General features: G+C 36.0%; 2 protein-coding genes across 3 annotated transcripts; both read right to left on the minus strand.

The window, feature by feature from the left end:
• Nucleotides 1–271: 271 nt before the first annotated feature.
• LOC138317917 (uncharacterized) lies at nt 272–10,175 on the minus strand. Of its 2 annotated transcripts, none has more exons than XM_069259889.1 (3): nt 10,010–10,175; nt 1,026–1,055; nt 272–680 (listed from the first exon to the last, which is right to left on the minus strand). In XM_069259889.1, exons 1-3 carry the CDS (start codon nt 10,044–10,046, stop codon nt 301–303), a joined length of 447 nt encoding a protein of 148 aa, XP_069115990.1. In that variant the 5' UTR covers nt 10,047–10,175; the 3' UTR covers nt 272–300. The 2 variants fall into 2 exon arrangements, with proteins under 2 accessions (XP_069115990.1, XP_069115991.1); XM_069259890.1 differs by lacking the exon at nt 10,010–10,175 and adding an exon at nt 5,715–5,730.
• Nucleotides 10,176–13,975: 3,800 nt separating this feature from the next.
• On the minus strand, nt 13,976–24,069 carry LOC138317918 (probable flavin-containing monoamine oxidase A). The gene is made up of 11 exons (XM_069259891.1): nt 23,557–24,069; nt 22,756–22,846; nt 21,519–21,693; nt 19,998–20,112; nt 18,631–18,788; nt 17,940–18,029; nt 16,734–16,821; nt 15,972–16,072; nt 15,511–15,690; nt 14,942–15,126; nt 13,976–14,482 (listed from the first exon to the last, which is right to left on the minus strand). The coding sequence occupies exons 1-11, from the start codon at nt 23,723–23,725 to the stop codon at nt 14,374–14,376; spliced, it is 1,461 nt and encodes a 486-aa protein (XP_069115992.1). The 5' UTR covers nt 23,726–24,069; the 3' UTR covers nt 13,976–14,373.
• Nucleotides 24,070–25,386: the final 1,317 nt, after the last annotated feature.

Consider the following 25,386-nt stretch of genomic DNA (forward strand, 5'->3'; position numbering starts at 1 on the left):
TCAACGATTCCATAATGATTAGAGAAAACGATTTAAAGAAAATTTACAGAAAACCACGGCATTTCAATTTTCGACACTTTAGATTTACGGAGCCGCCTATTTGATTCAAAGTAACTAGCACCTGATTATAGTATATAATATTTTCCAGCAAGTTTTTCTATGACAACTTTTTAAATTCATGTATAAAATTACTTTATTTAAGTTTGTTTAAAACTAATTAAAATTACGCCAAGCTGTACACGTACACGTTCAAGTGCCGCTACCTATGCTATGGATATTGATAAATCGTATTTGAAAATCTCATAACGTTTTTGATCTATGTCGAAACGAGACTTCAATGGGACTGAAACCACAGAAGAATACATCCTTAAGCCTTTTATTCCACTCTTGTACATCCAATTTACCAATATCTTTTAGTCCAAATATATCATCAATCAAACACACAACATTACAATTTGGAGCTATTAACTTTAGATCCTTTATTTCCCCAACAGGTTTTCTGCACTGCTCCTCATCCAGCCAGTGTAACAACTGGAAGGCAGTAGATGTTGTCCCATCCCCTGTGTTCCCCTTAATCACTAAAACTCTGTTCATTCGGAGCTTTTCTTTAGCATCATTGTAAGCTTTGGTTTGCAGAAATTTCTTTTCTTTTTCGGTTCTGATCCTGTTAATAGTCGTTTCTGTATAAAATAGAAAACAGTTGATTTTGTATATCATAAGTGTATCTTCAATATTCTACCATATATAATATTATTACTAACACTGTCGTAGTGACAACCCCTGGACCATGTCTAAAACTGAACACACATTTTAGAGAAAAAAAAACTTACAAATCACTGGTATGTAGATATTTCTTTTGAAGACATTACAGAGGGCGATGCCCACACAGTACGTATACCGTTATTCGATTCTTTTGCCATAAATTTGTACATTAAAGGACCAAACTACCAGCGCATCTTTAGTAGCACACAGAGTCTTCAGTTTTGCTTTGACATAGTCCAGGGGTGGATATATCGATGACTCACCTATCATTGGTTTAAGGTCAGGATCGATTTCTGCAAAATAAAAATATTTAAATATATTATAGTTGCAAACAGACACAATAAAATGAAACAAAATATCCCAGAAGAATCCTGGCACCCACCATAGAATGATCTATGTCAGTCAATATAAATAAGGATTTCTGATTTTCCCTTCTTGTCTCTTTTCATTAAAAAGAATATGAATACACATAAACTGAAACTTCAAATAAATTCTGCATAACAACAAGACACTTCTATTGTCAAATTCAATATGGCCACTGTCCACCAAGTTATGAATTGGATTTGTTAAAAAAAAGAACGACCAAATGGGCCCGACAAGTTTTATTTGATGATTATCTCTTCAGTAAATTTTGTGAAAGTGTTATTAATGCAATTTAATAGAAAGTGCTCCTATAAAACTATCAAATACATTGTATCAGAGAAGACTGCCTGTCAGCTATATTTATTGTCTAAACAGTTCTATTAAAATGTAATCTTCATAACTAGGGCCCACTCAATTTGAGAAGATACTTTAGTACTATCTGTGAAAACGTTGTAACAAACTTGAAATACCAAAAGCCAAGATGGCTGCCTGCCTCTTAAAATGCAAAACAATGGTCCCAGGGAACCAATGAACAATGTGCACGGCAAGTGTCCAAGACGTCGTTTATATGAAAACATGCATTCAAAAAGCCTAATAGATACTCATGGCCCATACCCCTCCTATGGAGGGGAGGGTCATCCCAGACATTTGTATAAACTGTTGATGGACGAACGGACGGACAGATGACACTGATCAATGCCTGATACCATGACATTGAATAAAATAAACAGTTGTCATTCGGACCAAGTGAGCTAAACACCTGTACAATAAAAAACAACAACAATCCTATTTTGGCAGCCATGTTTTATTTCAGTTGACCCAATACTTTGTGTAATACAAACTGAATTGGTCAACATAAACTTAGTCTTAAACTAAAAAAGCGAAAATAGTCTGTTTCCTTCTTTTGTAAACCTTTGCGGTTTAGAATCAATATAAACTTTCTAACCTTCATCCACTGATAAAGCTTCATGTCCAATATAAGGTCTGGAACTACTGGTTATTGAGGAAAAATTACTTTAAATGCTCATCTTATCTGACCTTGTAACATTGAATAAAAGTCAGCATCATTCTTTTGAAGAAGCCTTTAACCCCAGCTTATTACTGACAGAAGTGGTTTGTCCTCGTGATTATTGATTTATTTACAATACACGACGTTAGACAGAAAGCGAATGTAAAAGGTCAACGTGTAATACTATATGTTTAATTTAGATAATACCAAAGCGATAAAATAAGAATACCGCTAAATCATGACTAGAAAAGTAGCAAACTTTGAATATCTGTAATCAAAATTTGAATATCTGTAATCGAAAAAAAAAAAAAGTCAAGGTCACGAGGACCGAACTAGTCAGCTTTTACATCGCTCTGACAATACGCACTCTTTACGGCTATAATGACATGTCTAAACATCTTAATTTTGCTACAAAGTATAGATAGGATGACCGTCTAGACATACATCCATATTTTCTTATGTCTTTTTATTGGAATCGTGTATATTTGGTGGAAAATATGGATAATATGTGCTAAGCCTTGTGACTGACTACTACTCAGCACTTACCTGTTGTTTACATACCTGGACACTTACGTGTAGAACATTAACTCTATTTTGAGTATCGTGGATATTTACCGGGAATTTAACCATGCCTACTGGAAATAAAGGTTCTCGTGGACAGAGTTTCAGTGGTTCAAATAGGGTCAGTGGAAATGGTGTAGATCATACTTTTTCGAAATCGACGGACGAGCGTCTTGATGAGAAACATACTATTTTCAAGACTCTTATCACAGAGGACGTTCTCGACAGAAAACTGGAGAAATTGAAGATTGATATTCAACGGGAACATGCAGAGCGTATCGAGATCTTGGAAGAGAGAGTTGCCAAGCTAGAGGATGAGAACGAGGATCTCAAGAACACTGTTTCTAAACTAGAGGAAGCTATGTTAGTATCCATTGATAAACAATCCGAGATGGCGGGAAAATTCGACGATCTCGAGCAACAGGGACGGAAAAATTCTCTACGAATTGTTGGTCTCAAAGATCCGGGTGAGAAGGAATCTGTGGAGGATTGTGTGAGATCAGTTGTAGGTTTTGTGCGCGGCTCCTTGAAAGTTCCGATACAGGAGAGTGATATTGATATTGCTCACAGATTGGGAAAATACAACAGCTCTCGCCATAGGAACATCATTGTAAAGTTCACACATAGAAGGAAGAAACAAGAAATCATCAGTGCTAGAAGAAATCTTAAGGGGTCAGACTATGTTATTTTCGAGGACTTGACGCGATACAATCAGCAACGACTCCGGGAAGCCTATCTGATGGACTGTGTTAAAAACTCCTACAGCTTAGATGGGAAACTGTTCGTGATACTGAACAATGGGAAAAAACGTAGACTTGAGTTTGACACACCTTTGAAAGAGTTACTTGTGTAACGATGCCAACTTCATATTTGCATCGCGGAAGTAAATGAATATATTATAGAGATCGGTGTGGAAAGAGACCAGATTCTAATCTGGTAACCGATCTGATTGTTTGGCTGTTTACACTGTCGACTTTGAGTGATATAACAGTGGCGTAGGAAGATGAAACGTAACGGGGGGGGGGGGGGGGGGCAAAAATCCCAAATATTTCGTAATACCCCCCCCTCCCCTCGCGCGCCACAGGAGATACTTGATTTTTCATATATCATTACATATAATCCTTGTACACATCAGTTATATATAGAAAGTGGCATCGCTAACAGGAAATTAATGAATACGCAAATTAGCATGGGATTTTGGGGGGTCCGCGGTATCCCCTGGAAAAATATTACGATTTAGAATTTTGATGATTTTGCGAGCGCCGAAGGCGCGAGATTTTGGTGTTTGTGGGGAGTGCGGGGGGTGCGGGGGTCTACCCCCGGGAAAAAAATGTACGATTTTGAATGGGAGAGATGAGTTTTACAATGCATTTTGTTGAATTTGGAGCACCGCAGGCACGTGATTTTGGTGTTTGGGGGAGGTCCGGGGGTCTCCCCCAGAAAAATATTACGATTTTGAATGGCTGAGATTAGTTTTATAATGTATTTTGATGATTTTAAAGCGTTCTTAATACGGTAAATTTTCGATTTAAAGTTACCTGCATTTAGAAATGATAATTGTGAGTGTTCTCATACTATTATGCAACTGAACATACAGGATTCACACCATCGGCAAATTATGAATTGATTGTCTTGCTAAGACATATAAACAAATTAATCTTTTAAGAAGCATTTTTTGAAACAGTATAATCCCTTGATGGACATCTTTAGTCTAGTTCGTGTGTATTGATTTTTCATTATCAAAAAGTTGAATATTACGTGCTTGAACCTTGAACGTTTTAGGAAACGCGCCGCGCAGCCGAAAATTTTTTAAAATGAAGTACAAAAATGAACAGGAGGACCCTTTTTTATTCAAATGTGCATTTTTAGAACATTTCACTGGGCGAAAATGGGGGGGGGGGGCAAAAAGACATGTTTGCCCCCGTCCTGGGAAACAGGGGGGCAATTGCCCCCCCCCCTCCCCCCGCTTCCTACGCCCCTGTATAACTTAACATGTTTCGTGTGTATTCCCTGGTCTACCGACTCATGCAAGATATCATATTTAAAGGTGCTTTATCAGTTAAATTGTGATTCTGTTCAGTGATTTATTTTTTCGTTGTTGGGAAGGTATGCAGAGGATAATTCTGTTTCTAAACATATAACGGTGAGTTGATTACATTTATTTCACCACAAGCTAATGTGGCTGATAATGAAATCTTATTGATAATTAAGCACTATATTTATAAAACAAAATGTCTCCATAAAACACTTAACATCAATGCACTTGTAAATGGTATAAAAGAAATGAAATTTGAAAATGATTGAAAAAATGGTTGCCATTGTTAGGAATATGACATTTAATTTTATTCTTTTTTTATGAATTTTTTTATATGTCCCTCATATCCATATTATCATAAAATACAAAGTTTTTTATATGTCTGTCCATACCCTGGCAAAGCACCAAATTTTTTGGGAGGTCCCTGATCACATGTTATTTATTACTGTATGTTTTCCCATTACTTGTGAGATCTCTCTATTCTTAAAATTGGATAGCTTCGCTATGGCTAATCGTTGTGAAATGAAGTGTTTATATATCACAGTATGTAGTCTCCCCCCTTTCTTTTGTCAGTCCATGTTTTGTCAATATGTCCATCCATGTTATTAGTTGTCATTCTGATACTACACGTACAATATAAGTCTGTTTTGTTTACTCTTCCTGTTCATATCATTATGATGGTGTCAATAGATGTTGTATACTCTTGTTTTGTTTACCTGTCTCTGGTCTTCAAATTTTTCTTTTTGTTTTTATTTGTATCGTTACCTACCATTAATCTGTTATAATAAGATGTATGAATGTGCAGGCTGAGTGTGTGTATGTGTGTTCACTTTGCATGTTATATTTTTGTATGTAATTCTATATATGTACAATCTTAATATATATATGTAAAAAAATCTTTTGAAAAATAAAACAATTATAAAAAAATTATCTGTAATCTCCATTTTCATCTTTTGAGTGTAACCATGCCCATTGTGTTTTTACCTTTCATTTCTTTTGATTTGCTTTTTGATTTGCTGCTATTGCTTTCTGTTCGGTTTCCATGGCATCCAGTCTGGCTGTCACAGGAAAAGAACAAAATAAAGACAATTGTACATTAAATCATGTTTACAGTATTACCAAATTACCAATTTAATATACAAAAGAGCTATAATGGACTAAAACTTTTCTGTGACTGTTCAGGGCCTGTACAGACGTCATTCAAAGATTTTAGTCTATTAACCCGTGTAACATTGAATATAGATGAAGGAAATTCAATTCAAATCTAAAATTTCCTGCGTAACATATGATAACTGCCAATATTCATTTCGCTGTTTTGCAGTCAGGCGCAGTAATAGTCAACTACTGCGCTGTATTTAGGACGACGGCGGGAAATATAAAACAACCCGCGTTGTGAAAATTAACATTTTATTTAGTTAAATTATTTTTTTCAAAAGATGATGATGAGTGTACCGTTAATAATTTTTGCGACTCTACAAAAATATCGATCTCGTTTTATATTCCCATTTTAACAATTAATAGCCGTTTCGGAGGTAGTGGTTAAATGATCTACAATATGATTACAGCTAAAATATATACATTTACAATTGTACACTGGATAAAGAGAATTTAAAAGATATCCGATTGTCTGTATAAAAATGCAATCATCCTTATCATTTGAGTCCATTTGCTTATATCTCGCTTGAAAATAAAGCTTATACACGTCTGTAAAGGGGGTAAATCGATCCGGAATCTAGTTTTGTTTTTCCAAATCAAGCACGTTTCATAGTCTTGATTAAATGAAATAGAATGGCTTCGTAGCTTCACTTGACTTTTCATATACATGTATATATAGATGTTGCATAACCGTTTACATACAATATATATACATTGAATAAATTAGGTTTTTGTCATTAAAGATGCTCCACCGCTGACAAATGGTATTTTTTCACTGTCAAAAACAGGAGCAGACGATTTAGTATTTTTCTTCAGTAGCAAAAGTTACTTACTTTACACCATTACCACTTTTGAAAAGTTTGAGCTTCTCATTTCAATTCAAGTTAAAATTACGAAAAATAATTAATTGCATCCCGAAAAAATTCCGCGGCACTATATCCTATATGGAATGAAGTACTGATTGCGCATGCACCAAAGGCAAAATAAATTATTTTATATTACTTTATCTGTTAATTAGCCATATATATACACTTTTAAACACCAATTATTGTTCAAGTGATGAATACCATTTATGCTCTGTCGGCGGTGGAGCATCTTTAATTAAAATTTCAAAAAAAGAAAGTAACCTTCATTGTTTCCATGGTGACTGTAATCACGTCACATCTTTAATAATTGATTCATTATACAGAAATCAATTATTAATTAATGCCATGCATATTCAATCTAGAGCACTAATTATATAATAACTCTTGACTGTGGCCTGGGCTTAATTATATTATAGTTTTAAATGTATACCTCTCAGGCCCTCAAATTCAACTTGTAGTCTCTTTATTAATTCCTTCTCTGTATCTGGGTATATAGTCACATTCAGCAGGTTGTCTACTTTTCTGACATATGTATCTCCCTTCAGCGTGCCTTGTTCTATTTCAAAGATACACTGACGGATGATTCCCTAGACACGACCAAAATCTGTATCAGACAGAGATGCTCTTGCTAGGTGTCCAACCACATTCCTTGCGACCCTCAGCCTGTCAATATTGGCTGCCAGTGACCGATCTGCAGCGTCTGGTACCCTACCCCACCCCTTTGTATGAGGTGAAATGTTGATATCCCGGATGTTACGGACAAGGCTGTAAAGGAGGCTAAAGTCCAGGTCTTTAAGGGTACCAGAAAACACATTGCCAGGTGGGTACAGAATCGCCAGCTGGCTGCTTGCAATCGTCCGTCTAAGATGATGTTTTTGACTGTTGAGAATGCCACGGAGTCCAGGTGGTGGAATGTGGATGTCCAGAACATCACGCTAGACATCGCTGCAGACATCTAGCACAAGTCGAGACAGACGGGCAAAATTGGCGGTCTCAGCTTGTGATGGGTGTCTGCTGGCCATTTTATAAAATTGTGTAGCCTTCAAGTATTCCAAAGCTAGAATAAAAATCAAGAAAATGTTAGATTGCAGATACATATGATGTGACATGGCATTTCATTTCTTACTATTAGTTATTTAAACATTCACCTGAGTTGCAGCATGTTACGAAGAAGTTGCCCTTGTTGTCTGTAAGCATCTACATATAAAGCTGCACCACGTCCGTCTCAGTTCCGTTATTGTTCAGTTGCTTCTGTTTTATTAAGTACCTTTATATTATTTAACTCAATAAGAGGCCCATGGGCCTTAGCGGTCATCTGAGTTCGGATACAGAATGAACCAAAGACATATTAACACTATATAATGGCTCATCAGGCCCGTGAAATCAGTCAGTGATTTATAAATTTAACTTTTTAATCTATGAAGAGTATTTGGTTCCATCAAATCTGTTAATCTAAAATAAGATTTTTTGAAATTCTAGTCATTTTGACCGCGATTAGCCTGCCCCTCTGGTCCCAGGAGGTCAGCCAGGACTAATATAGATATGTTAAAATAGATATGTTAAAATGCCATATCTCAGGGTAACAATTCTAACCAAGGTTGACTCATTTCCCATGAAAATTGAGCAAGTAATACTCATAAATGTGTTTTTTTCAATACAAACTATAATAAATTTGATCCCCCCCCCAAGGGAAAATCTGAGATTCCATGGCTATGAAATTCACATTTTTGTAAAGGGCCTTAAGATCTTTCAATCTATGAAGAGTATTTGGATCCATCAAATCTGTGAATTCAAATGGAGGCTTTTGAAATTTGAGCCATTTTGGTCCCGCCCTCTAGACCCTGGGGGCAGGCCAGGACTAACAAAGATATGATGTTAAATTACTATCTCAGACTAATAATTCTAACAAAATTTGACTAAATTTGATTAAAATGTTATCTCAGGCTAATAATTCTAAACGCGTTTGACGCATTTCCTATGAAAATTGAGCAAATGTTGCTCATAAATATGTTTTCTCTATATAAACTACAGTAAACTTGACTCCCTCACCAGGGGAAACGTGAGACCCAAGGGTCATATAATTCACATTTTTTGTAAAGAACCTAAAGACCTTTTCATCTATGAAGAGTATTTGATTCTACCATTTCCAGAATTTCATAAGATTTTTGAAGTTTTAGCCTATTTGACCCCTTTTGACCCCGCCCCTAAGGCCCCTTAGGGTCAGTCATGGAAAATTTGTTAATAGGATTCAATGACCATCTCATACTGATAATTCTGACAATATTTGACTCATTTCTTATTACAAATGACCAAATAATGCTCAAAAATGTGTGTTCCGTATATAAACTATAGTAAGCAGCTTAACCCCCTCCCCGGGGGAAACGAGAGACCCCAGGTTCATATAGTTCACAATTTTTGTAAAGGACCTTAAGACCTTTTACATGTATCTATGAAGAGTATTTGACTCCACCACATCTGTGAGTGGAGAAGATTTTTGAAATTTTAGTCAATTTGACCCCTTTTGGCCCCTCCCACAGCCCCCTGGGGATGGGGACCATATAATTAACAATTTTGATTGTCATTAAGCCTAAGAAGGTTTGTGAAAAATTTCATTGAAATTGCTTCAGTAGTTATGGAGAAGAAGTCGAAAATTTAAATTGTTTACGGACGCACGACGACGGACAAAAAGCGATTAGAATAGGTCACTTGAGACTTCGTCTCAGGTTACCTAAAAAGTAAAAACTTTTCTATCGTTAGCGCTTACAAAAAAGTCTCTTTTCTATCGTTAGCGCTTACAAAAAAGTCTCTTTTCTATCGTGAGCGCTTACAAAAAAGTCTCTTTTCTATCGTTAGCGCTTACAAAAAAGTCTCTTTTCTATCGTTAGCGCTTACAAAAAAGTCTCTTTTCTATCGTTAGCGCTTACAAAAAAGTCTCTTTTCTATCGTTAGCGCTTACAAAAAAGTCTCTTTTCTATCGTTAGCGCTTACAAAAAAGTCTCTTTTCTATCGTTAGCGCTTACAAAAAAGTCACTTTTCTATCGTTAGCGCTTACAAAAAAGTCACTTTTCTATCGTTTACGCTTACAAAAAGGTCACTTTTTATCGCTAACGTTTACAGCACTTTAACTGATGCACAATGTACATATTGAATTATACATACAAGAATATATACATGTTTTGTTGTACTGCCATTTCTACTGATCTTACGACAGTAAAATCGTGACCAAATAATAACAGACGATACTAAGATAATACTTACCTTCACAAATGATACTTATAAAGTAGAGTTTAGCCATTACAATTAAACTATATCAATGTCTTATACACAAGTATAGCTGTGGTCAACTTCACATAGATCCCTGGATAGATCGGGTTTTTTCTAAACCCATGTGACGTAAGCTATGTAGAGTGGGAATTCCAGTGACATACTTCCTCAAAAATAAATTACACACACACGTACACGCTTTGTTGTACAGATGCTATATTAGGTAAGTCGAGAGCACAAACCTACATCCTGTGTATCTATAAAGTAACAATAGTAACAATAGTAATGACATTTATTTCCTGTTAAGCTAATCTTCCAAAATCAGAGAATGACTTTATAGTATCGCCCAAATTAAATGTACATGAAAAAGTGACGTCAATGCTTATAATAAATTTTCCATACTTCTTGATCAAATAAAATACGTTTATACGTATTACAAGGGATTAATTGCCCAAATCAATACGCAAAGTCAATGTTTCTATTGTGACGTCACGATAACGTCGGGTTTCCGCGCTATTCTCGGGGTTTGTTTTTTCAAAGTGGTATGAAAAAATTATCAAATACACTATTAATTTTAAGTAAACTTAATTTCACAAAGGATATGAACATTTATATATAAATGGAGTAAATGCAACTTTTAAAAGGTTTAAAGAAAGAATCATCTTTGAATCATGAACGAAAAGTACTTCATTTCCATATTTTTTACGCCGGAAATGACGGTTCATTTAAAAAAAATATTTCCATGTTTTTGTGTCTAGCGTTATTTCACGGCGTGCAAGTTCGCGTTTTAAGCTCATTTGTTTCTACTACTTTCTATTTCGTCTTTGCATAGCACAGAGTTAGCTCCCTTGCGGGTAGGCATCAATTGTGACTTAAATATTTTGTGGGCGCAATTCACGTCGTTTTCTCCGAAAAGTATGATATTCGGATAGAAAAGACACGACGTCACAATCCACAATGGCAGATAACTCTGTAATGTGCAAATACAGAATAGGTTTTAAACATTAATTGTTGCGACGATTATTGTTGACGATTTCTATCCAACAACCCACTAAGTACTAAGTACGTGGAATCTAATCGCACGTGAAATTAAGTTAGCTGAATACCTTATGGGTAAAAATATTCCCACAAGTAAAATTTCATGTTAAGTAAGGTCAAACATATAAATTATGTATTAAATTTTTTTGCTTTTACCTTTTTTACAATAAAACATTTTAGATGTGGTGCGTTGATATCTTAGTCCATGCAAATGTATTTGAGTTTGGCTGCCGCTTTTAAAATTAATAAAGAAAACGTTCTTTATGAATGATAATACTCGTCGTGCAGATAGTTCAGTTTATGCAAAATAAGCTTAAACCTCAAGCCAATAGAAATAAGTGTAACATATGAAATTGAATTATATCAAAATATTTCCGTTCATAAATTGAAAGCGCAACAAAATCGTTAATCGCGGTTGGCTTGTTGGAAGCATAAAGGATATCAGATTGTGCGTGGTTAGATTTCATTTCAACGCCTTCAGTAGCTAAGGTCACTAAAGATGGCTTATATAAAAAAACACACGTTCACAATCATTATGGCAGTAATTTAGCAAAGAAAAAGTTTTATATTTTATCATCATGTCCATTCAGTCAGCATACGTACAATGTACTGGATGGTTTATATTATAATACTATATAACGCTTTAGATCAATTCAATTCCTAATTTCTAAGGTTTTTTGTATGAGTATCATAACAATTTGAGTCTATGTTGCATTTCAGCAGAATAATTCTGATTTGTTTTATGCATTTGGCGTTTATTTGTTTATTTGTTGATGACAGGCTTTATTTGTGTTAGCATCAGACTTACTCCTCCTTTACGTTATTCCAGGTAACTGTCACACAAATAGAATTCACATTACCTAAATAAGTTGGCATTATGATAAAAACAACCTAATACAATGTAACGAAACATCATGATTTCTTTGAGATTTACGATGCAGTATTTTGCAAAGTAAATTGACTAAATTGGATTATTATTTTTGGCCACTTGCTTTATAATAAAATCCCCACTAAAATATATTCAATTATGTCAGGAATCAGTATACAACATTCCGTACATTTGTCATTTCTAATATTGGCAATAATCGATGTTTTACCGACTGGTTGACCACGCCATCGTCTCTTCTTCTCGCTTCGGTACTCTCAATTTAAGTGACTGTACAGTCCGAAATTTATCCACTTCTGTTCACACGATGTGTTAAGGGTCTTACCATGAGTACCATGCCGTGTAAGTGTCTTTGTGCCAGTTTTAAGTTGTTTACATGCAATATCCGTTCTTTCTAATGAACACAATTTAAAATTTAAACCCACACTAACATTTAACGTGAGTAATAATTTCCACGAGTGGTAACGGTTTACTATAAAGACAAAGGTCTTTTCTAAGAACCTGATAACATGAAGTCTGCTTTCAGTTGTATCAACTGAAAAATGTAAATGTCCATGAATGTTTCATAATTTGCTGAGAAAAATCCTTTTAACATTTTCTCAGAAATATCTGACGCAAGAATTGTTAACGGACGTTGATGACAAACTGTCAAAATCCAAGATGGCTGCCTGTCCATTTTGATTCGTGGGGCATCACCCAGGTCCCTCTTATTTCCACAAGATGCCTGTCTGACGTTTTGATTTATTGATCATTTATATTCTGTCCTTCGACCATTCCAGTTTTGTTCTACTTAATATGACCTACCACTATTTCTCCTATCCTCACCTTGTTACGGCTCCAGGAGTACAGAGAGCCTCCACATCCCCGGGTCTCTCTTATTTCTCCTATCCTCACCTTCTTACGGCTCCAGGAGTACAGAGAGCCTCCACATCCCCGGGTCACTCTTAATTCTCCTATTCTAACCTTCTTACAGCTCCAGGGGTATCAACAGCTTCCACATCCCCGGGTCTCTCTTATTTCTCCTGTCCTCACCTTCTTACGGCTCCATGGGTATCAACAGCTTCCACATCATCGGGTTTCTCTTATTTCTCCTATCCTCACCTTCTTACGGCTTCAGGGGTACCGAGAGCCTCCACATCCCCGGTCTCTCTTATTTCTCCTATCCTCACCTTCTTACGGCTCCAGGAGTACAGAGAGCCTCCACATCCTGGGTCTCTCTTATTTCTCCTGTCCTCACCTTCTTACGGCTCCAGGAGTACAGAGAGCCTCCACATCCCCGGGTCTTTTTTATTTCTCTTATCCACAGCTTCCACATCATCGGGTTTCTCTTGTTTCTCCTATCCTCACCTTCTTACGGCTCCAGGGTAATCGAGAGCCTCCACATCCCCGGTCTCTATTATTTCTCCTATCCTCACTTTCTTACGGCTCCAGGGGTACCGAGAGTCTCCACATCCCCGGAGCGTACCCTCAACTTCCGGTTCATGGAGTGTCTCACCTTGTTCATATAGTAGGGGTAGGATATTTTATTTTTCCAAAACCAGATGCAGACGCCTGTGGACTTACAGACTTCAAGTAGGAACAGCCGGCAAGCAAAATAAATCATGTACATGCACGTATGCATGTACGTTATCTCTGATTGAATTTGTAAGTGTGATTCATCTTGTATAGTACATACACGACTTGTGTTTACAAAATTTAACGTTCAACGTACTGTTGCAGTATTGTAAGTATTATTGTAAATCTCGGTTCATTTTAAGTATATCCACCACACACTATATCTTATGTCTGACATGAACTCGTTTCGCATACTCTTTTATACATTTGCCACTGGATCGCATGATCCGTTTCGTCCAATCAAAACACGCCTTACATTCACTCTCGCAAAAAGTTCCTCACGCTCCATATTACAAATCTGGTACTTATGATATTTAAAACCCTAAAATTGTCCTATGGCTGTCCTTATCTATCGATATCTATTAATATACAATATATACTTAAACATAATTAAGATATAAAGAAAAAGGTAAACTCGTATATAAATAAAAAGGTTAAGTATTTTTATTCCGAGTCGTCCGAGTCGTCTCGTAGTAATAGCAGACAACGTGCGAAATAAAGGTATCTTGTAGCTGAAAACTCACTGGTAATAAATGATACTCAAATAAGTTCTCAATGACACTTTAGTATAAAAATTACAGCGTAGAAATCAGACGTTATCCATGGTGATAGTCCGACATGGTAACAATATCCTTCGTCGTATTTTACAAAATATGTCTTGCACAATATCATGATTCTATTTGTGACTTACGAAATGTTGAAGGTTAGTCGGCATTATTTGTGCAACTGCATCAAATCTAAATCTCTCCTACGCTGTCATACTAAAGAAACACCTCTGAAATTGTCGTTCTGTAGAACTCATAATACCTCTAACGCTGTCCTACTGTAGAACTTCCAATACCTCTAAGGCTGTCCTTTTCCCGGTCTCCACTGCCCCACACATGTTTCCGTCCCATTCTACGGCTGTTTCTCTACCGGCAAAATGAACTCTGCGTAATGAAACGTAACAAAAAGATATTTCACTTTCTCTTTGAAAAGATATTTACTATTAAGTATTTTTATGATAAATGTTATAAGTTACCTATCATATCCATAATTGGTCGTCAGTTGATGGTTATTTTTAAATATTTTTTTAGTTTTATTAGATAAAATTTCGACTGCGCATACAGTATGAACGTTGTTGGTCACGAACGTCTTCTCAATTAATTAATTAATACAGACATGAATACAGGGGTCTTTATCGGTCAATAGCCAAATTTGTTTATTTTATATACTGGTCATACTTTAGGATAACATTTCTTCTCTACAATAACCAATAAAACAGATTTATTTATTTTGTATTCTGGTCATACAATGTACTTTGGAATCACATCTCTATTGTAACCAAAGTTTAATCTTCATTCAGATGTTTATGAGTCTGATCATAGTCTGAAGTTCCCATAGCCTACCGCATGAAATTTCCTCCGATTCCCTCTTCAAAATATTGCATAGCTCCTGTTCCTAATGAAGCCAGAGCGCCCCCTATATATTCTTCTTTACTCCAATCCTTTTCACAGTAATCAAGGGGAGACAACGCCTCCTTTCCGAAGTACGTAGATAGTGACTGTAGGACGGCGTTTCGTCGAACATCAACCTGTAATTATTTCATTTAATGTTTAATCAAATAATGTAGTATATATATTACATTTTTATCAACAGATAAATGCCAGCCTTTATACAAACACTTACTGTGGGTGTTTCAATACATATACTTTGATGTGGGTGTTTTGATACATATACACTGTACTATAATGTGGATGTTTTGATATATATACCTACTTACGGCTGACATGTATTATGATCATTAACGTGTTTATATATGGCGCATCTGGAGACTTAATTTTCAAACTTACAACTGTTTTATTATGTTTTATATTATATTCAGTCAACTATTAAGAATAAATAAGTATAAAATTCGACTTTCCGTCTAGTAAGTCAAGGTTGTAGGAAACCAGCCATAGAAAGGTGTATTTCTTACCTGTTGCTGTCCCCATTGGCGCGCCTGTTTTCCTGCCGTAAATATGACCAATGCAGGACTCCCTGTATGTGACATTGCATCCATCGTTACTGTGATTGGTCCATTGTCACATCCGGGTACATCGCTTGGCCCGCCACTAGTTTCTACTTCACCGACCAAACCTTTCTTTGTCCAAAAGTCCTTTAAAGCGGAAGTAAACGGTGTTCAAATATGAATTTATCATACTCAGGCACTGATACTAGTCTATGTAAAACGAACAAACATCGGACTTCTGATAAAAATTGATTAATGCAGTAGAAAACTGGAGATGTTGTGTCAACAGGTATCATCAAAGTCAAAACATTATGTCTCCCACCCCCGTATGTCGCTATAGTTAGTTTTAATGTAGATACTTAAGACTCCCCCTCCTCCGCCCCTCCTCGTATGTCGCTATAGTTTTTATGTAGATACTTAAGACTTACCTCCCCGTATGTAACTATAGTTTTAATGTAGTCACCGAAGTTGTATCTTTTATTTATTTCTCTTCGCTCAACAGGAAGCGTTGGTTCAAATGTGATTTTATCTGTCAAAGAAAAAAATCAAAAACTGAAAAAAAATATAACGTTAAAATTAGACATTTATTTTGTTAATTTTGATTGTTCACTCTTATTGGGGGCCGCGGTTACCAAGTGGTAAATGTGTCCCGATATATTACCACAAGCCCTCCACCTCTGGCTCGTGAGTTCGAATCTGATGTTAGGTAATTGTCAGGTACTGACCCCTGGTCGTTGAATTTGTCCGGATACTCAGGATTTCCTAAACCATCAAACCTGACACGTCCCTAAATGACACAGGCTGTTATTGACAAAACAAACAAAACCAACACTTAATCTTATGTAAAGTATATAATATACAACTGAATGATATAATGGACAAATGAAAACGCTAACACAATACAGTAAGTGTGGCATATAAACTACGTTCGTTTACAATAGTGTTTGGCAAAGAATAGGACTGGACACACTACTTATATAGTGAAGTAAATCACAAATGGGTGTGGATGTCCTCAGAACTGATTATAGACCGATATGTAAAATCAAGGCAAGCGTGAAGTCATCAGCACAATTAGGAAGGATGAAATTATGCAATGTCACTTAATAAACGAACGAAGGGAATTCTTAATATCAGCGAAGTTGGTTGGATGGGTGATGACGTTAACTGGTCTAATATTAAGTCTGACTTACCTACCGCTGCAGGCGGAGTAGCGAGGATAAGACGTCGACCTGTGACCTTTAAACCATTTCTACACGAGACAATCACTTTGTTGTCATTCTGTTACAAATTAAAATAGGTAGTCACACTCACATAATCACACATCAATCTGACTGGTAAACCTTTACTTACACTAATACAGTTTGTCCCATAGGAGCCTATCAGTAGCTGAGTAATATAACGGGTGTGTATTTAAATCCAAATTAATCTTCTAAATCATGCAAGTCAGTACAACGAAAACATTCTAACATAATATTTGCTGTCAATAATGACTACGCCATTCCATGCTATCCATACAAAACATGTAACGCAAATTGGAAAATAAAAGAATTATATTTAAGTTTTATAAATATATATTTGAAAAAATATATCTGTTTGTCAATAATATAACAAGAGTTGTTTGAGAACAGCAAATATCGCCTTTGGACGTTTGTTGATATTATTCGGGTTCCTTGTAGTTTTTGTGCCAGTATTATAAAATTAGTAGTAGCATTACATAATTTTATATTTCGGTTCAATGGACCTCATGAAATCATCAAAATCCAGCATTTTGCACCTTTAAACGATTGCTCACACTCATTACAACAATAATGTTATTGACACCAAAACCTTAACCTGGGATTTCCAACGCCGCCGACAAAGTGATTCCATAAGCTCCCCACCCCACCCTTCGAGAGGCGAGCTGATTTTTTTATAAACTGTATCACCGAAATCTAAAACGTTACATTTATTATACTAGTGATATGTGAACGTGTATTGTCCTCATTGTGAGGTGCGCATCAAATGCCTTGTATTTCCAACAGAGAGCTATAGATATCAATTCAGGAATTGGAATGAACCAATGAAATGTTACAGTATAGGACAAACTAATCTGAGATAGAGAACAGCCATTGTGATGTAATTCATGTTGGATGCCCTGCCCACTGTGTAATAGAAATGTCTAGTGTTATCATCAGTGGTTGAATATCATTCCGATATTTAGGAAAATATTTTATTTTTATTTTTTGTTACCCAAGAGCATGAAAAGCTTAAAAAGCCCAACACAGCTTCTGTTTGCATTGATTATATTTACTTCTCCATTGTAGATCGTCTTGTTTATAGCTAGGATCATTATATGGTACGCTATCAATTATGCGCGGTTCGTGTGAGCGTGTGTTAGGAGGCTGCGGAATACATACCTGAACGATCCTCTCCACTAGTTGATTCAAAAGAACTCTGTCTGAACCAACTTTATCGACAAGTATTTTGGAAATTTGTTGCGTACCACCCTGTAACGAAAACCAATATGGCATGGGTTTGATTTGTAAAAAAAATGTCTAATTTTATGACAAATGATACTGATTTTATACAATAGCTGGGTCAGGTGGTATTTTGGTATTGCCACACTCCGATTAAAATACAGATCTTTATTTCTCTCCATTTCATTCAGGATCAATTCGATTAAAACTATGACATAGTGTTGAATACGGGCTGACGGAACGGACTTGTATATAATGTAAATAATCTGTCAGTCAGCAGAGTTGCTTTTCGCGTTGGAGACACAGCATCACATCCTGGTCGTATAACGGACATGGATGTGTATTTTCCTCTCTTCTAAAACACTGAAGATCCTTATTTTTACTCCGTTCCACGGAAAATCCAACAATATCCCATTAGAGGTTACATTCCAATTACCTTTCGAATAATTTTATCAAATTGGTATTACTGTTAATTGAAAAAAAATGTCTGCACAGCCTGTTGAATCCCCTTTTTTGAAAGATATATTAATTCGTCCCAATTTCGTAACGAAATCACAGTACTATGTAATTTTTCAGTTGATATGACCGTATTGTTACTCCGGTTATTTAAATCTGATTGGTTTCTACTGACCTTGACCTTTAAACCCTGTGCCGAGTCCTCTGTGACCTCGAGCATTGGTTCCAAACCACCTGACCCAGCTATCGACGCCATCAGGGAAAGAACTGACTGCTGGGAAGGTTCCATAGAGGACAAGGCCCGAATGATTACTCGCATGTATTCCTTGGCCGCTACAATGACAAAGAGTATCGTATTGTACTTGTGTATTACATAATCCGCCTGATATCCACTGACTTCGCCCGTGTAATATGTTTGCATATTTTACTTTTATAATACTAGAACAATAAATCCCACCATTCATTTAAGTATATCTATAATTATATGTAAGGTTATTCAGGCATAGGAATGATGACTAATTAATCTTTTTCAGTTTTCATACTAAATACTACTTTCTCATTGGCCGTTTAAAAACGGTATTCATCTCAAGAGAAACAGTGAAAAATATAAATGGAAATACATTTCATGTCTATCTAGCTGTTTTAAAAAAAGATGTTTAATGGTGTACTAGACTGTAATACATTAAAGGGACAATTCAGTCTAAGAGTACTTTAAAATCTGCACATATATCCGAAACCAGCCAGTTCTAATAGAAATTAGATTAGTTGGTTTTACTGTGATATGCCAGAAAAGCCCATTGAAGTGAAATGTGTGTGAAATGTTCAAACTCGCTTACTGTCCGCCTTTACACATAGTAGTCGGATGTCTTTTGTGGCGAACCCTGGCCCTTACCAGTGTACTTAGGACATTTTTGTCTAGAACTACTCAAATCGCTCTTACAATAATATGTTTACCTTTAAGTTATTAGATGCATGTTCTTGTCCAACTTCGCTAGCTAAGGGTAATAAGTCCGATTCTCTTCCTACTACAAAGAAAATCCGACTAATACCCTTGGCTAGCGAAGTTGGTTCTTGTCTAAAAATAATTTCATCAACTCCCTTAACGTGCGTGATTTTTTTCTCGGGTATGGGTAAAGCGTACATATTGTACCCGCTTAATTATATTGATCAACGATTTGGAATTTCAACAGTATCAACCAAAACACTTAACAATGTCGTAAAATTTGTCAATATTTCTTGTTATATGTTTCATAAGGAATGTAGAACAATACATTTATGTCATATTTCGCTTCGTGGCTATGTAACAGAATTAGCCTCACCGAATTGTCCCTTTAATAGTTTTTTCTTGAAGTAAAATTACAAGTTCAAACTATTCATTGGGATAATGGTGTAAAGTAAATAACTTTTGTAACTTAAGAAAAATACTTATTCATCTGCTCCTGTTTTTATTGAGAAAAAATAATATTTGTCAGCAGTGGAGCATCTTCAGGGAAACACTCTCAACACAGGTCCATACAATACCATAAGTGACGATTACATTACCTTTGGTCCACAGATGCTGGTTTAGGAATGTTTCCAGACTGGTCTTGTCCCATTCCTCGCCGTTTGGACACTCATACGGATGAGCTGGGTCTATAGTCTTCCGGAATTTCTCTATCTGTTAATATTGAAGTTAACCTTAAATCGATTGCAATTTAATATATATTAAAGGCTAATTTATTAGTGTCCTTTAAAGATACGAATCCATCATAGAAACAGTATAAAGTATTTATAATATTTGACGGTTACCATGAGTAGATTCTTACCTTACATGTATAACGCAAAATCTAACTGTACTCTAAATAGAGTGAGGCAGTTTATGATGAAGACCTTAGAAAGGCCAATATCTCGATTTCGATCTAATCTTAACCTACCTAATTGTTCAATATTTTGAGGTCCAGCAGAGAGGGGATAGGTAGGAAGGGTGTATTTGAGCTGTAAGACGTTATCTTGTCTCCACCTATTTGTAGGCGATAGGTCCCATCTATTCTGTAGTTACCTTATTGTTAAACATTTTTAGGTCCAACAGAGAGAGGAAAGGAAAAGAGGGTGTGTCTGAGCTGTAAGACGTTATCTTGTCCCCACCAATTTGTAGGCGATAGGTCCCATCTATTCTGTAGTTATATTATTGTTAAACATTTTGAGGTCCAACAGAGAGAGGAAAGGAAGGAAGGGTGTGTCTGAGTTGTAAGACGTTATCTTGTGCCCACAATCTGTAGGAGATATGTCCCATCTATTCTCTGTAGTTACCTTATTGTTAAACATTTTGAGGTCCAACAGAGAGAATATAGGTAGGGAGGGGTGTGTCTGAGCAGTAGGACGTTACTAAGTATCTTGTCTCCACCTATTTGTAGGCGATAGGTCCCATCTATTCTGTAGTTACCTTATTGTTAAACATTTTTAGGTCCAACAGAGAGAGGAAAGGAAAAGAGGGTGTGTCTGAGCTGTAAGACGTTATCTTGTGCCCACCAATCTGTAGGAGATAGGTCCCCTCCATTCTCTGTAGTAACCTTATTGTTAAACATTTTGAGGTCCAACAGAGAGGGGATAGGTAGGGAGGGTGTGTCTGAGCAGTAGGACGTTACTAAGTATCTTGTCTCCACCTATTTGTAGGCGATAGGTCCCATCTATTCTGTAGTTACCTTATTGTTAAACATTTTGAGTCCAACAGAGAGGGATAGGTAGGGAGGTGTGTCTGAGCTGTAGGACGTTATCTTGTCTCCACCAATTTGTAGGCGATAGGTCCCATCTATTCTGTAGTTACCTTATTGTTAAACATTTTGAGGTCCAACAGAGTTATTAAGGTAGAGGGAGGGTGTGTCTGAGCTGTAAGACGTTATCTTGTGCCCACCAATCTGTATGAGATAGGTCCCCTCCATTCTCTGTAGTAACCTTATTGTTAAACATTTTGAGGTCCAACAGAGAGGGGATAGGTAGGGAGGGTGTGTCTGAGCAGTAGGACGTTACTAAGTATCTTGTCTCCACCTATTTGTAGGCGATAGGTCCCATCTATTCTGTAGTTACCTTATTGTTAAACATTTTGAGGTCCAACAGAGAGAGGAAAGGAAGGGAGGGTGTGTCTGAGCTGTAGGACGTTATCTTGTCTCCACCAATCTGTAGGAGATAGGTCCCATCTATTCTCTGTGTGTAAGTTTCCAGGCCAAGTTCATCCAACAGCTCCATAATGGCTGTCTGTGATCTGACAAATATAAATTACTTTCTACTATGTTTGTGTTTTTGGCATAATCTGCTAAAAACTTATTTTACAAAACGAACATCAAATAGCAATGACTCATTGTATCTAAGAAGGTCATTGAATATACTAGTAGTAGACAATAGACTTAACACGACGTTTCTGGTAGCATTGGTTACTAGACACTAAGTTTCTGGTAACATTGGTTACTAAGTTTCTGGTAACATTGGTTACTAGACACTAAGTTTCTGGTAGCATTGGTTACTAGACATTAAGTTCCTGGTAGCATTGGTTACTAGACATTAAGTTCCTGGTAGAATTGGTTACAGGACACTAAGTGTCTGGTAACATTGATTACTTGAGACTAAGTTTCTGACAACATTGATTACTTGAGACTCAGTTTCTGAAGACCTTGATTACTGGTAGTTTTAGAAAGGGAAAAATATTCAAAAGTTAATAAATGACTTATACTGTTACTTATTAATTTTGATTTCATTTACTATTCATATAGAATAATTTGCATAGTCGGAAACTATTTGAAAGTCTTTCAGTATCAGTAAGGGAATAATTTGCAGAAATTTACCTACGGTAATTCATATGAACCTTTTCAACAATTTCAATGATATGAATTTGTGAAGATACACTTACAAATTCACAATGGTATCGGAGATAAATAACACGAAAGTTTGTTTAATAACTTAATCTGTGATGTGCAGTGTACATGAGTTTCTATAAACTGTGTTTGGGAAGCATATAAGTTGGGTAAGATTCCATCACTTTTTTCGTTTTTCACGTTTGGAGGCCTTTTGGATCTGTGATCTGGTACCTGTATTTACTTTCGCCCTACTTTGATAAAGCGAGGTCTACAGCCTAAGATTCCAATTATCTGTTTACAAGCAGATCATTGATTAAGGAAGGATATCCACTGAACTTTTACTCCGATAATCGTTATATTTAAAAAAAAAACAGCATTGTTGCATTAATCTACGTGTATTTAAAGAAAAAAAAAGTTAACGGAATCATATGAGGTGTTCGAACAATCGCTTTAGTTTCAATACATATACATACCTTCCAACCCAATGACCTCCAAGGTCAAAGTCGTCTGTTGTTCCATTCTTAGTTTTCAAGGGAACAGTCAAAGTACGGCCACCAACCCTATCTAAAAATCAGAAAAAGGTAAATGGGATAATCAGGATTAACATCGAATTGATAGCAGAATCCAAGGATATTTAAATAGACTCCTCCAAAACCGAAGTAACTGTAAAACCGCGTGTATACCAATAAACGTTATCGGAAGTATCTTTTATTATATTCTTCATCAGATATATTTCATGTAATTGAAGAGAATCAGGAGAATCCCGCCGACCTTAGGCCAGTATCTTGTGTTGCGTGGGTTTCAATAACCCAGATATGGAGGGCTGGTGATAATATGTCCGAACAGTTTAGACACCTTCCCACTCTGTTCCTTCTGAATCAGGCTACATATCAAGCAGGGTATTCATATCTGTATAACCGAACGATTATGTATAATTCGAATGTGTACTATCGCACCTCGGTCACATGGAATTTTCTCCAAATGGCTCTAGGACGACGGCAGGAAACATAAGACGACCCGCGTTGTGAAAATAAGCATTTAGTTTGTTTTAAATTGTTCAGACGATAAGGATATAAGTCTAGTACTAACGGTAAATTGACAACTTTTGGTAACCTAGAAAATTATCAATTTCATTTTAATTTTCCATTTTAATAAAAAAAATACTTCAGAAAAGTAGTGTTTAACTTCAAACATGAAAAATATAAAAGCAACAAAACAATAAAAAAAACAAATATTCCATTTGAATACATGTTTTATCAAAACTATACACATACCGTTTGCCTCCAGAACACACAGACTAGTGCCCGGGTCCGTTTTATTGATATGATAGGCAGCCGTCAGACCCGATAGCCCCGCACCTACGATAATCACATCGACATATCGTTCACAATTGTCGGTATCCATAGGAACAGAAATTTCCATAACATCATCACTGTCACACATTTCAGACAATATTATTACAAAATGTTTATAAATAGATATTCATCAATCCGCATTCCGTCCCGGTTTGTCCGCCTTTATCTACCCGATATAGGAGCACATCCGGGATCCGGTATATCATGGTGTTACATATTATATTGTAGGCCTATTGATCGATTTTCATTTGAACATTGAAATACGCAGTCACTCTTGTTTAATTATTATTGTCATCTAAACAGTTGTTGAATGAGTATACCTCCTTTAATGAAAATACAAACAGCATACACCGGTAAGAAAACACTGAGTAATAGATCTAAAGTCCATAAATCTGTAGTCCACCCGATCCATAACAATAAAGAGGGGTTAACTCGTATTTGTTTGCTAAACTTGAAAATTACCAATGCGGAAAGCGGATCAGTTTTAACAGAAACATATATATACATATATATGTTTCTGGTTTTAGTAATGTACACAAATAAGCATAAATTTGAAATACATTATATTTGTATTGTCGAAATACAATTAGCCGGAGATTAGACACATGCATTTTTTAAGTTAATTGACGACTCTTCTTCTTCTTCTTCTTTGACTTTATTTCTCCATAAATGAAGAGTTTATACAAAACTTTAAGACAAAGAATTACAAAAAGACAAATGAAAGCGATTACATAAATAACACATATTTGACGTCATAAATCAGGGCAATATTATAAGAAAATTGAGAGGAAAATATAAATATAGAGAGAGGGAAAAATTCAATACATCAATAAGGAAAAATGATTAAATACAAACTGACATCTTCAAAGACATCATGATATAAATGTAAGAATGTACACATATTTACTGAAACGCTAATTCAGCAGCTTTCACAGAAAAGCAACAACAAACGTAAGAAAATCTTATAGAATACTCATCATCCGGTAATAGTTCCTGTATATAATCAGGGATGTACCCTAATAGGACACAAATAAGTTCGTGTCTATCTAAATTGTCTAACTTTACGTATAACTCAACTGGAAAATTGTTCACAATATTTGTAAAGAATTCATCACGTAGATCAAATAGATCTTGATGTTTACAATCAAGTAAGCAATGGGCTAAAGCATCATGAGATATCACATTACATTTCGCACATAACAGCTCACAACGTGGGCTTAACAACCACAGACTTGCTACTCTACTGCAAATATTAGCTTGAAAAGAAGATAAGTGTTTCCAAAGAAACCAAAGAGACGACGGACGAAGTGATCCATGCAAACATTTAAATCGACTAAAATCATCACAATTGCTAAGGCGCACATGCCATTCAGATTGTTCTTTCCAATGAATAGCATTTTTGACAAACAATTTCCGAGACTGTTTGGAAGGGAAAAAACCCGTCTTCCAGAAATATGTTCAAGTCTTCTTCTAAACCGTACTTAAAAATAATAACCCAGATGTCGTTAATGACACCTTCAGTACTTTTATAAACACCAAGGTATTTCTGGTATAACCTTAACAGAAATAGCTGTTTTACTGCAGCTGAAGATCTCAGACGACACATCGAACCAAAAAAATGAAGTTTAGACTGTTCGACTTTTGCCTTCAAAGAAATAAGGCCCAACATACCAAGTGCCATGTCCGATCTAGTTCTTAAAGGAAACCCCTGAATGACTTTGGCACAAAAATGTTGAATTATTTCAAGCC

Source organism: Argopecten irradians, chromosome 3 (assembly GCF_041381155.1).
Source record: "Argopecten irradians isolate NY chromosome 3, Ai_NY, whole genome shotgun sequence".
In the NCBI taxonomy this organism is placed as follows: Eukaryota; Metazoa; Mollusca; class Bivalvia; order Pectinida; family Pectinidae; genus Argopecten; species Argopecten irradians.